This window comes from Canis lupus, chromosome 22 (assembly GCF_003254725.2).
Source record: "Canis lupus dingo isolate Sandy chromosome 22, ASM325472v2, whole genome shotgun sequence".
NCBI lineage: Eukaryota > Metazoa > Chordata > Mammalia > Carnivora > Canidae > Canis > Canis lupus.
Genome location: NC_064264.1, coordinates 48,305,390 through 48,317,494, shown reverse-complemented (window position 1 = coordinate 48,317,494; position 12,105 = coordinate 48,305,390). Strand labels below are relative to the sequence as shown.

Here is a 12,105-nt window from a genome sequence, read left to right as displayed (position 1 = left end):
TAAATATTTACTGATAGAGAAAAGTGTCCATATTTGGTTCAGAGAATAAAAAAAGATATGCCTATACATCTCCGGTAGACAGAGCTCCTGAAAATAAGTTCAGCAGAATGTGATGGTATGGTATGGGGATCTGGAAATAGTGTTTCTCCTTTAAATTTTGCTCTTTATTACTTAAAGGAAAACCCATAAAACTATCTTTAAAAAAAGGAAGAAAGTGGGGCACATGTTACTAGGAGCTATATATTGTTTGCTGTTGCTGAAGCACTTTGTGCACACATTAAATACATCTCTGCATTTTCTCCTCTTTCACAGATGAGGAAATTAAGGTGCAGTAGACCTGCCATAATGTTAACAGTAACATATCTTAGAGTTCATTGCCATATATGCAAAGCCTTCAGCATCCACCTAATAAACTGCAGCAGAAATTTAAAAGCCAAATTTCTACTACATGTCACAACCACATTCACAACTGATTTGAAGAATACTGTGAACTGATGGTGAAATAGTGACAGCTGGGTGACCTTGTGCAATCTTTTAATGTTTCTGGGCTACTTTCTTCATTTTAAAAATGGAAAAGCTAGATACTTTCTAGCAGCTCTGATAACTTAAGCAATCTTTAATGCTGTCTCCATCCCTCTGAGGAAAAAAAAAAAAAACCCTCAAGAAATTTAGGAGGCAAAAAAGGGGTAAGACAATTATTCAAGACCCAGATATACAATCACGTCATTAAAAAGGGATAATGGTTTTGGGCCATGCCTTTTCAAAAGAATCTTACATGGGGTAAGAATTAGGTAAATTGCATAAGGGCTTCAGTTCTCAATGGTTCACTTTCATTTGAAGCTGGTATTCTATTATTACTCCATTTTATTACTTTAAAATGCAGAACCAATGGTTTGCCCCTCAAGTGTGTCTCTTGTACAGAATGTACCCTATAGACATAAATATCCATACAAGGATCCATACAGGATTTCTGTAGAAGAGTGTATGCATTAGCATTATTTGTAATCAACAAAAACTATTAACAACTAATGGGGTATTATAGAAGGCTATGTGGTTGTTAAAAAAAAAAAAATGAGGGGGGAGCTGTTATGTGGTGATATGATTAACCCTGGGGCAAAGCTTAAGGTAAGTATGGTGTGTCCGTAAGCTATGTTCACTTTTTTTTTTTAAACTGCATATACAAAAAGAAGGTCAGAGAAAAGTCTCAGAAACGTATTAACTGGCCACCTCTAAATCTAATGGACTCTCAGTTTATACATTTCTGTATTTGAATTTTTTAAAAAAGCCAAGCACCTTAATTCTATAAATAAAAAGACAAAAATAAGGGGTGGCTGGCTGGCTCAGCTGGTGGAGCATGCGACTCTTGATCTTGGGGTTATGAGTTTGAGCTCCACAGTGAGTGCAGGTTACTTAAAAATCTTAAAAAAAAAAAAAGATAAAAATATAACACACATTTAATAATTTTTGATATTGATATAAATAAATTAAAGGTACAGATACAAATGACCAAATATTTGCTATGAAAACAGTAAGAGAAATATGGAAGTGGCTTCTCTTCTGATTATACATTTTTGAAAACAAAAAGTAGTGGATAAAGGAAGATTATAGGAATTGAATATGCTAATATTTTATAGACATGAAATAATGATGTCTTATTTAAATTAAAAGCTAGTTATTTCTGGGTAGGGAGAAAATCTATAGCTTTTCCTTGAAATTTTTTTTCCCTATGGATTGAAGACAATTCTAGAGACAGAACTGAATATCTGCAATAGTGAGGAAAAACATTCTTTAGCGTAAGACTGAATGGTTCCAAAGAGGACTAAATAGGATTTTATCAGTATAATATAAAAATTGGACTAAACACAGGATATAAAAAGGCAAAGAAAGATTAAGTCTAAGCATCTGTCAGAACTGAAGATTTAGAAAAGCACGCTACACTACTCTCTTTTGGGATATCCAGCTTACGATTTTGGAGCATCTGCATAATGTGTTCCTTGATCATCGGCAGCACCAGTTTCCCACCGAGTCCACACGCCATTCGGTCCAGGGCACTCTCACCAGCCACTGCATTGCTGCACAGAGACCAAAGAACATATTCATTATGTTCAACAGACACAATAGTGCACTGTACACACACAGATCTAAAACACGTTATCACATTAAACTACCAATTCAAGCAGTCTTCTAAACCTATGAACTTATAGGTTAAATATCCAGAGTTAAAGAAAAAGGGGAGGGCACATAACATTTCCATGATTCATTTGCCAAAGTGTAAAAAGTCCTGCTGTGTCTCCATCTTAATTTTCAAGACTTTGCTATTTCTCTCCCCACACACACCCCTCACTGGGTAACGCTTGAGCTTTAATGCTTTCAAGACTCAGAGGTAGGAGTACAATGTTTAGGAGAGCCTTGTTATCTCATTTCCTGTACATCCTTCAACTCAACGGACAGAACATAGAAAACTGAAAGCCATGCTGAGACTCTGGAGGATGACTTCCTTGCTGTGAGTTTATGTACTTTAAAGGGATGTAAACTGTGTTGCCACAAATAATGCACCAGTGAAACTTAATACCAGAGTTTTCATGGAAAACAGAAGAAAATTGGCCAGAAGGGCCTCTGCACTGTCTCTGAACTGCAAGATTAGTAATGAGTTTGTCATGTGCATCATCTCAAACTGCTGGGTTGAGGAGACTATAAAGATGAAGCTACAAATTTTCTTTAGAGAATATATTTAAACTTACTTTTGAAATAATTTAAAACCTATTTACATAAATAAATAAATAAATAAATAAATAAATAAATAAAATAAATATAAAGTAAATAAAATAATAAAATAAAATAAAACCTATTTACTCCCAGATAAGAAAATCCTGTTCATCTAGCCCAGGAAAAATAGCTTCATAAGCCATATAAATTAAGTGCCTTGAATAGGGAGCAGTACATTACAGTAACTGAACCAGGCAAAGGAAACTCAGTCTGAGCCTGGTCTTCCCTTTAGCCCTATGAGGTTATTTCCAGTGAAGGATTATTTTCATGTACTTCAAAATAGCATTCAAGCCAGAGTAGTCATTTTTAATAATGGGACTAAGTTGAAAAACACACTGTATTTTCTTTAAGTCAAATGTCTTTAATTTTACCTAATGCCTGTTTTAATAGCTTATTTCAACTACCAGTCTTTCAGAGAAATACTTTCAGTTCTCTTTAAGAAAGGGAGGTAGTTTGATTAACTGCAAAGAGTAAAAGAACAGCATGAAGTCTCAGTCTATAGATAGGCTATATAAAACCTGAGCAAATCACTCAACCCACCTGTCCTCCACTTCTAACGCTACCTGAGAATATACCTTTAGGACCACTGAAAGATCCATTAATAGAGTTCTGAAGTGCACGTCTCATACATATGTAAGAGGCCATCACTACTAGACAGTGAATTCGATTCCAGTGGATTTTCCATAGGAATCTTTATCCATGAAAGCCTAAGTCTAAACAAGTTAAACAGTAGCTCCAGTGTCACTGAACGCTACAGTATAAATCTCACCACCACTGTCCTCTCTAGCCTAAGGTTAACTTGTGTGAAATTGGGAAAACAGGGCATTTTGCAGGGAACTGTGCGGAACCAAATATTCTACATGAGGTCTATGTACGTAAAGGCATTTTTCACAATAAAGCTTTTTTATACATACTTTAAGATACTCTTACACTAAAAAAATCTTGAAAATTTAGAGTAAAATGGGGTGGAAAAAATACCTATTTTATGAAAAATAAAATATTTATAAAATCTGACACAGAAAGCCGAGTATCCCATGTTCTAAACTTAGAAGTTTAACTTTGAATTACAGAATATGGTGGGAAGAGACGGGCTCCAGGAACCCTTATACTCCAGCTGCCACCCAAGTTCGCTCCATTTCACCAAGGGAGCCTCTAATGCAGTTTCTGGGTGCATGATTACCTGTCAAAGTCATCATCTTCCAGCTCATCTGCATTCGCCCAGTCCTCATCCTCTTCAAGGTCAACCATCATTGCTAACATCTGAGGAACTTAAAGCAAATCATCATTTCATCTCTGAAGACTATGGCTTTTTTTTTTTTTTTTAATCAATATCACCATTTATTAACAAGAATTTTAAGAAGTAAAAAACAAAGTAAGATTTACCTTGCCTCTAAGAGTGAGACAGAAAAGTCTGCCTGTGCCTCCAACATCTGGTTTGTTAAGTTTTAACAAATTTATTTTAAAGATTTTATTTATTTATTAATGAGAGACACACAGAGAGAGAGAGGCAGAGACACAGGCAGAGGGAGAAGCAGGCTCCATGCAGGGAGCCTTGATGTGGGCCTTGATCCCGGGTCTCCAGGATCAGGCCCTGGGCTGAAGGCGGTGCTAAACTGCTGAGCCACTTGGGCTGCCCAATTTCAACAAATTTTTAACAAATATTTGTTGCATTTGCTTTAGATCTTGTTCTGCTTAAGAGTTAACATTAAAGAAAAGACAAACTTCCCAGATCCTACTATATTCTTTATTCACCAGAGGTGAGCACAACATAAAATCGATGCTTCTCACTCCCAAAGTGTTTTTATACTTGAACTACAGATTTTTCTGTAAACAAATATAGCACTATCTCAAGATTTAAATTTTCACACAATAAATGGTACCATACTATGTATATATCCGTAGGCAATTTGCTTCCTTTTCAACACACATGGATTTCAACTTAATTACTTCAGAATATTCTATTACATAAACACACTATTCTACTGATGGACATTTTGGTTGTTTCTAATTTTCTCCCTATTACAAAATTTGCTTTGATGAGATTCTTATCCATATACCCTTGACAAGTGTGAGTTCAGGGCATGGAATTGTTACAGGTATCTTCAATATTACTAAGAAAGACTAACTGCTCTGCATAGTGGCTGCATTAAATGTGCACTGCTCCAGGTTTGAAAGGAGACCTGTCTCATTTCACAACCATGTGTGAAGTGCCCTGAAGCTTTCTGAGTCTTCTCTGCTCCACACCTGACACCAGACTCCCCAACTGCACTGGTGTTTACTGACGCTGAGCAGGCTCATTAGCTCCTTCATTGTGGATTTCCAGTTCCTAGCCCTTGTCTGTTTCCTACAGACCTGAACTTGCTGACCGTGTGCACTGTAGCTGCTTTTGCCCAGCCTGCAGCTTGTCTTTTAATTTCACTTGTAGTGTATCTGGTCAAAAAATTGTTTTAGTATTTGCCAATTCAGCAATGTTTGTACCTATGGTTTGTAATTCAGTCTTAAAAAACTTCTTTCTACTCTTAAACTTTGTTTGTAAAACGTGTCGCTCATTTAGGTGCTAAATCAACCCTGAATTAATTTTTATAGGATATCCGAGGTTGGGATAGATTTTTGCCACAGAAATGACCTTTGGTCAATAACTGTTCTCTTAGTTTTTTAAAACATTTTATTTATTTGGTGGGGGGACATGAGAGGCAGAGGGAGAAGCAGACTCTGCTCAGCAGGGAGCTGGACATGGGGCTTGATCCCAGAATCATGACCTGAGCTATAAAGGCAGACAGACGCTTAACCAACTGAGCCACTCAGGCGCCCCAATTATTTATCTTTTAAAGTCAGCTTTGTTTCCATGTAAGCGGATCTGCTCATAGAATCCTGTTTCCTACAATCCATTTGCCTACACCTGTACCACCAACAGTTTCTAAATCTTCATAGCTGAGAAGGCAAGATCTCCACTCTGCTCACCAAAATTGACTTGGCTACTTCAGGCCATATGTTATTTTACACAAATTCTATGATCAACCTTATGACCAACATTGTCTTCGTTTATAGATCAATTTGAAGAGAAATGTTTAGTTCTTCTATTAGTCTTTCAACATGTTATCCGATTTCCCCCAAAAAAGTCTTCTATATATTTTGATATCCAGGTGTCACAAGTCATGCCTACAACTGTGGGACTTCAGAATGTCTACAGCATAGTTACCATATTGGGTCCATGCACATAAATGTGTACAGAGATAAATTTCTCCCCATTCATCTGTTTGTGAAAGACATTTTATAATATTCTCAAGAAATCTGTGAGCTTACACAATTTTCAGCAAGTTCATCCAACAATTTTTCCACATGAACAAACTATTTAAAGACCTTTGACTTACTAGTCTGTGCAACAATATTGGTATGTTTTCTTAACATAGCAGCTGCGGTCTCAGAGAGGGTCACAATTACTTCAAGGGCAAGCTGGCGTTGCATATTATTGAGGTTCGTGTCTCCACACAACTATAGAGAAAACGTATTTTATACATTTAGTAGTTTAGATTATTAACTGAAAAGGATAAACAGACATTTACTGAAATATTTAATTTACCTTTAGACTTAGCTGTAAAGTAGCTTCTAAGTGAGGACGCAAATACTTTGGAACAGTATCTGCAATCTCAACAAGGGATTTCAGGACTGAATCATCATTCTGGTAGCACGAGTCATTCACAGCCTAGAAAAAATGAAAGAGAAAAGAAAAAGGTCTAGGTTCAAGTTACTTTATAGATGTGATGTCTCACTGTCAAAACATTAAAAGGCAGACAACAGAATATTATTGAAGAATATTTTTTACTAAATAACAATTTAGCAATCTAAAGAGTGCAAATCTCACAGCCGCATATATTCCTTCCTTTTGACTAATATTAACTAGAAACATACAAAGATTTAAATCTAAGCCGGAATTATAGTAACCAGCATAGCAAACTTAAGGCTGTTAAGGAATTACTTTTCTCTGTCCCTCCAATATCCATATCCTAGTCTTTTTCAGACATGCAGTAACTACTAGACCCTATGATACATTTAAAATGTCCAATATTACTCAATTTATTTCTCTTTGACATCAAGTTAACTCACTGTGTATTTAAGTATACACTCTGTATCTTACCATTCCCTATTTCAGAGTGACAACTCCTAGAAGTTTTGGCTAACATTTTAGCTTACTCTAAATTCAGGGGAAGAAAAATCTGAGATTAGAATGTAGCAGTGGGTAACTCACAAAATTTTTTGGTAATAAACTACTAAAATGATAGAATGGACAAGTTAATGTTTGTCATTGACCTAAACTATCTTTGCAGTTTGACAGTATAGGGAGAAAAGTTTCTACTAAATCCTGCAAAATTACTGAAATATGCAGAATTCATATGGAACTTTTCAGTTTTAGCTCTTCCAAATCCTCTCTAAGCCAGTGGTTCTCAATAGGGATGCTATTTCTCCCAGGAGTTTTCTTGGTCATCACAATGACTGAGGAAGAGCAAAGGCCAGGGTTTCTAGATATCCTGCATCTGTGACACAAATGCTTCTGAGGAACTCACATGACGAGCTTATCATGCATCTCACACAGTCACAAAAGTCAGGTATTTCTAAAACAAAAACCTAATTTACAATGATCTGAACATAAAACCAAATTCACAAATTATTTTTTGTTTGTTTTTAATGTACCATGGGTTCCCCCTCACCCTCCAAGTATAAATACTGTATAAACCAAGGATGAATACATAACTTTGTTTTGTCTGGATCTTTACCATTTCTGGAAATCAAACCATCAATACTAACAGCATTTGTGGTGTTTGCCTTGTCAATAGTATCTATCAGTTCAAATGTTTAGCTACTGTGTTGCATGGGTCACTTAAAAAACACCTAGTCTATATGTCTTTCATTGAAGTCATACCATACCATATACAAGTTGAAAAGCATGCCATTTTACTGTTTATTCCTTTTTTATTTCTTCTTTGTAACAACTTAAGGCAATTTATTTTTATATTTTAAACTTGTATGTGTACATATGTATGTTACCTATGCATTTCAAAATGGAAAATACAGTTATTACAAAATTTGGGTCTAACAAGTTGCTCTAACTTACCCAATCTTATTTTACTTTCTGCTTGAGGCAGAAGGTATCCTTAAAATAATAATAACCCTGAAGTGAAATTAACCATAAACCATTTACTTTATAGTATAAACTGTTACAAGCCCTGGATTGAAGACTAAGTACTGCTGTCCAATTTGGGTTTGAGACATGCTTCAATCACTTACCAACACTGTGATCTTGGGCAAGTTTCCTAACCTCCGCTCTTTAGTTTCCCCTTATGTAAAATGGGCATTACATTTTGTAGGTTATTTGGTTGATTCCATGGCAATAACCTATGTGATTACATATTCATTAATAGCCATAAATTGCTTTTATCATTTATGTTATAGAAAGGTTTTGAAACCCTAACCTACAATTTTTAAGAGACTGAGAGTCTACGAAGGGAAAAAGATCGGAGTTCAATGGGGCTAGAGATTTGCATTTTGTTTGCTGCTGAACTCCTAGTGTCTAGTGCCAGCACACAGTAGGCAACAAATACACTGAATGCACTAGAGAACTTTGATGAGACTTTACGCTGCAGAAAACCAGTAAGGATTTAAGGATCACTTATTTTATACTGTTTTCTTACCTGTAAGAATCCAGGTAACAAGTCTGCAAAATGTTTGAATAGAGCAACGTTGTGTTCATTTGCAAGTATAAATGCAGCTGTAGCTCTGGCAGATAATGTCCTTATCTAAAGTGAAGACAGTAAAAAATGTCAAACAGGAGAAATTTTTGATGGATTCAAGTTCAAGATTTCTTACTCAAGATGAAATTTTTCATCAGTAACTAGTATTTATAAAGTATTAAAACTAAAGATAATCTCCAAGTATAGAAATTTCTTTCACAAGTTAAAGGTTATATTGAATTAGGTGTTAATATTAATGGAATTGGAATTATTTACCGATGGATGTTCCTGATCTTGCATACACTGAACTAACATCCGTTTGATAACGTCTAAATAGTGCTGCTGTTGGTTCCCAAAAATTCCAGGAAAGTTCCTAAACAAGATCCAAAATGACATTATATTTCAGTAGTGTCAGCCGGAACATCTAATGTTCTAATCTAACCTTAAACATCAGCCCGACTCAAGTGTGCATTAACCTTGAAGGCTGAACATCATCTACCCATCCTCCAAGCAATCCTCTTTTGGGGTTTGGACAAATGGCAACAAGCAGAGCAGAAAGGATTAGGCTGGAAGCAGGGGCAATCCAGGTGCGCGCACGCTACTCAGCAGCCAATTCCAGCCCTACAATTTATCCTTATCACCCTGTCTCCACAGGAAGGTGACCTGGAGTACAGGATAGGGCAAAAGCAAGTACAACGTTTCAGATGGTAGCTGCAGTAACCACACTGCCTAATAATCTGCTTGTTTAGTCAGTGATCCAGGTAGTCCAAATTCTGCTCTGCTTTAAATGTGGCTAACAATTACACTGAATACTTTTAACTAATTCTCTTCTCTGGATTACCAATATAGGTAAGATACATTTGACAACTGACGTGGAAAATGGTGTAATCTCTACCCTTATTCTCTTCTGATGCTCAAGGTAGATCGCATTTTAAAAAATATATAATCTTGAAATGTTGTAAATCCAATTATATTTTTAATGTAGAACTGTCTGATAACACGGACAAAATTTTTCTTAGTGCAGATACTCGTAATTCTAAACTTAGACCATTTGCTTATAAGTATATAGAAGTTTATTAAAATACTGTACTTTATTAAGTCTGGCTATAGAAGACCTAGAAAATAATAGGGATTCACCAGCCTTTTCTTTCTTCTTCAAGATTTCATCATTATAGTGGTTTTCTAAAAGACATATTTATATTCAGTACTGTGTTAACCTCTAAATAAAGAAGTAACTGTCTTTCGTGGAATCATACAAGACAAAGGAAAGAAAAAAATTGTAGAGAACGCTTGTGTACAAAAAAGGATTATAATATGAAATTAGAAGCTTTATGTTTTTTCAGTTTTACTTCCAACACAAATACAAAGCTCATCTAAAGTCATTATTTAAGTCTAAAAAGTCAGACTAAAACAATCAATTAAAATGTGCTTTTGCACATTCACGACAATTTTTCAGGAAAATTAGATCCATGTATGTACCAGAAAATGTGAAGGGCAGCTTCCCGCAGTCCCATATTTTGAGAGCTGACTGAATCAAAAAGGAACTTCAAACCTTCAGGCCACTGGTTGTTGCCATCCTCATCTAAAAGTAAAGAGATCCAGGCATAAAGTTTTGAAGTCAAAACTTCAAAAAATGAAGGGTGAATCTTTTCATTTCATACGCCCCAATGTATGTAATAGAAAATGTTACACGCTATGTATTTAAAAAAAAATCCTAATCAGATTAGGTCCTTTAACCATAACATGGCATTCTAATCTTGTAAAAAAACACCCATGCTTTTGGGTTATGTGCTCAGACACTGGCTATGGTTATTTCTAAGGAGTGGGATATGGAGAAAAGGCAGCACTATGACTCTATGATTGGCTAAATCTTTTATTTATACTATTGCTATTAAAAGTTTAAAAAGTAGGCATAGTTAATATTTGTTATCAAGGTCCTGAAGCCAAAACACTGTAAAAATTGCCTGCAAACTGGAGAAGATCTAGGAGTGGGAATACCAGGACCCAGAGCAGTACTCATGCTATCAAGGTGTTTATTTTTAAATAAGATTTTAAAAAACAGAATTTCTGTGGTACTTTGAAATAAAAGTGAACAACCACAAAAATCTGTACCAGTTAAATGACTTACCAATTATATTGTCACAAAGAACTTTAAGAGACATAGAAATTACAGATAAGTTATGCATGTACTTTTTAAAAAATGTCCCTCTATATTTGAACTTTTTTGAAATGACAAGTGTACATTGCCACAGCTGACATAAAAAAAAAAAAAAAAAAAAAAAAACCAACCCTAATCAGTCCCTTTAACATAAAGGTCATGCTTGGGGGTCAAGAGGGAATGAAAAATAAAAATCTATGGAGAGACCATTTTGAAACATTTTAGAAACCGTGCATTATTAAATGATTTTGAATTAGAAATGATATGTCACCTATAAAACTTTATACCTGCACATTTAAAAAAAACTTTAAAACAGATTCCCTAGGCTACTTAAAAAAATTCAAAATTAAGGGTTTCAGTGAGTTTTGAACTTATTTAAAATAAAAAATTTAACACATTTCCTACTTTTAAGAATTGGTTAATATCACTTAGCTGGGGCACCTGGGTGGCTCAGCGGTTTGGTGCCTGCCTTTGGCCCAGGGAGTGATCCTGGAGTCCTGGGATCAAGTCCCACATCAGGATCCCTGCAAGGAGCCTGCTTCTCCCTCTGCCTATGTCTCTGCCTCTCTCTGTGTCTCTCATGAATAAATAAATAAAGTCTTAAAAAAAAAATATCACTCAGCTGACTTGAACAAGAATTTTGGCAATACTGGTAGTGGAGATTAAAAAATGAGTGTCATACCCTAATACTCCACAATTACACTAGGTATTTATCCAAAGGATACAAAAGAGCTGATTTGAAGGGGTATATGCACCCTAATGTTTATAGCAGCATTATTATCAACAATAGCCAAATTATGGAAAGAGCCCAAATGTCCAGATTGATGAATGGATAAAGAAGATGTGGTAATCTTGGAATATTACTCAGCCATCAAAAAGAATGAAATCTTGCCATTTGCAATGATATGGACAGAGCTACAGTGTATCATGCTAAGTGAAGTCAGTCAGTCAGAGAAAGACAAAATACCATATGATTTCACTTATATGTGGAATTTAAGAAACAAACAGATGAACACAGGAAAAGGGAAGGATAAAAACAGAGAGGGAGGCAAACCATAGACTCTTCACTATAGAGAACAAACTGAGAGTTGCTGGAGGGGAGGTGGGCGGGGGATGGGCTAGATGGGTGATGGGCATTAAGGAGGGCACTTGCAATGAGCAATTTGGTGGGTATTATACTTAAGTGATGAGTCACTAAATTCTACTCCTGAAACCAGTATTACACTATATGTTAACCAGAATTTAAATTAAAAAAAAAAAAATTAGTGTCATGATTTATAACCAATGATATTCCCATTTAGCCTTATACTTAGTGGGGCATCCTTTTCAACCTTTAGATATACTGTATAAATGAACTGAGTTTAACATCGTATCTATTGGGGTGCCTGGGGGGGTGCAGTTTGTTAAACATCTGACTCTTGGTTTCAGCTCAGGGGTAATCTCAGGGTTGTGAAA

The 12,105-nt window shown here is 35.6% G+C and overlaps 1 protein-coding gene across 4 annotated transcripts in view; it reads right to left on the bottom strand.

The window, feature by feature from the left end:
- IPO5 (importin 5) overlaps positions 1–12,105 on the bottom strand; it is a 56,461-nt gene that overhangs the window by 18,212 nt on the left and 26,144 nt on the right. For all 4 annotated transcript variants that reach the window (XM_025440973.3, XM_025440977.3, XM_035704361.2 and 1 more), the window contains 7 exons: positions 9,972–10,074; positions 8,769–8,865; positions 8,454–8,558; positions 6,347–6,469; positions 6,138–6,258; positions 3,947–4,034; positions 1,966–2,072 (listed from right to left, as the gene is read on the bottom strand). In XM_025440973.3, coding sequence (XP_025296758.1) covers positions 1,966–2,072; positions 3,947–4,034; positions 6,138–6,258; positions 6,347–6,469; positions 8,454–8,558; positions 8,769–8,865; positions 9,972–10,074 — 744 coding nt within the window. The remainder of the gene's footprint in view (positions 1–1,965; positions 2,073–3,946; positions 4,035–6,137; positions 6,259–6,346; positions 6,470–8,453; positions 8,559–8,768; positions 8,866–9,971; positions 10,075–12,105) is intronic.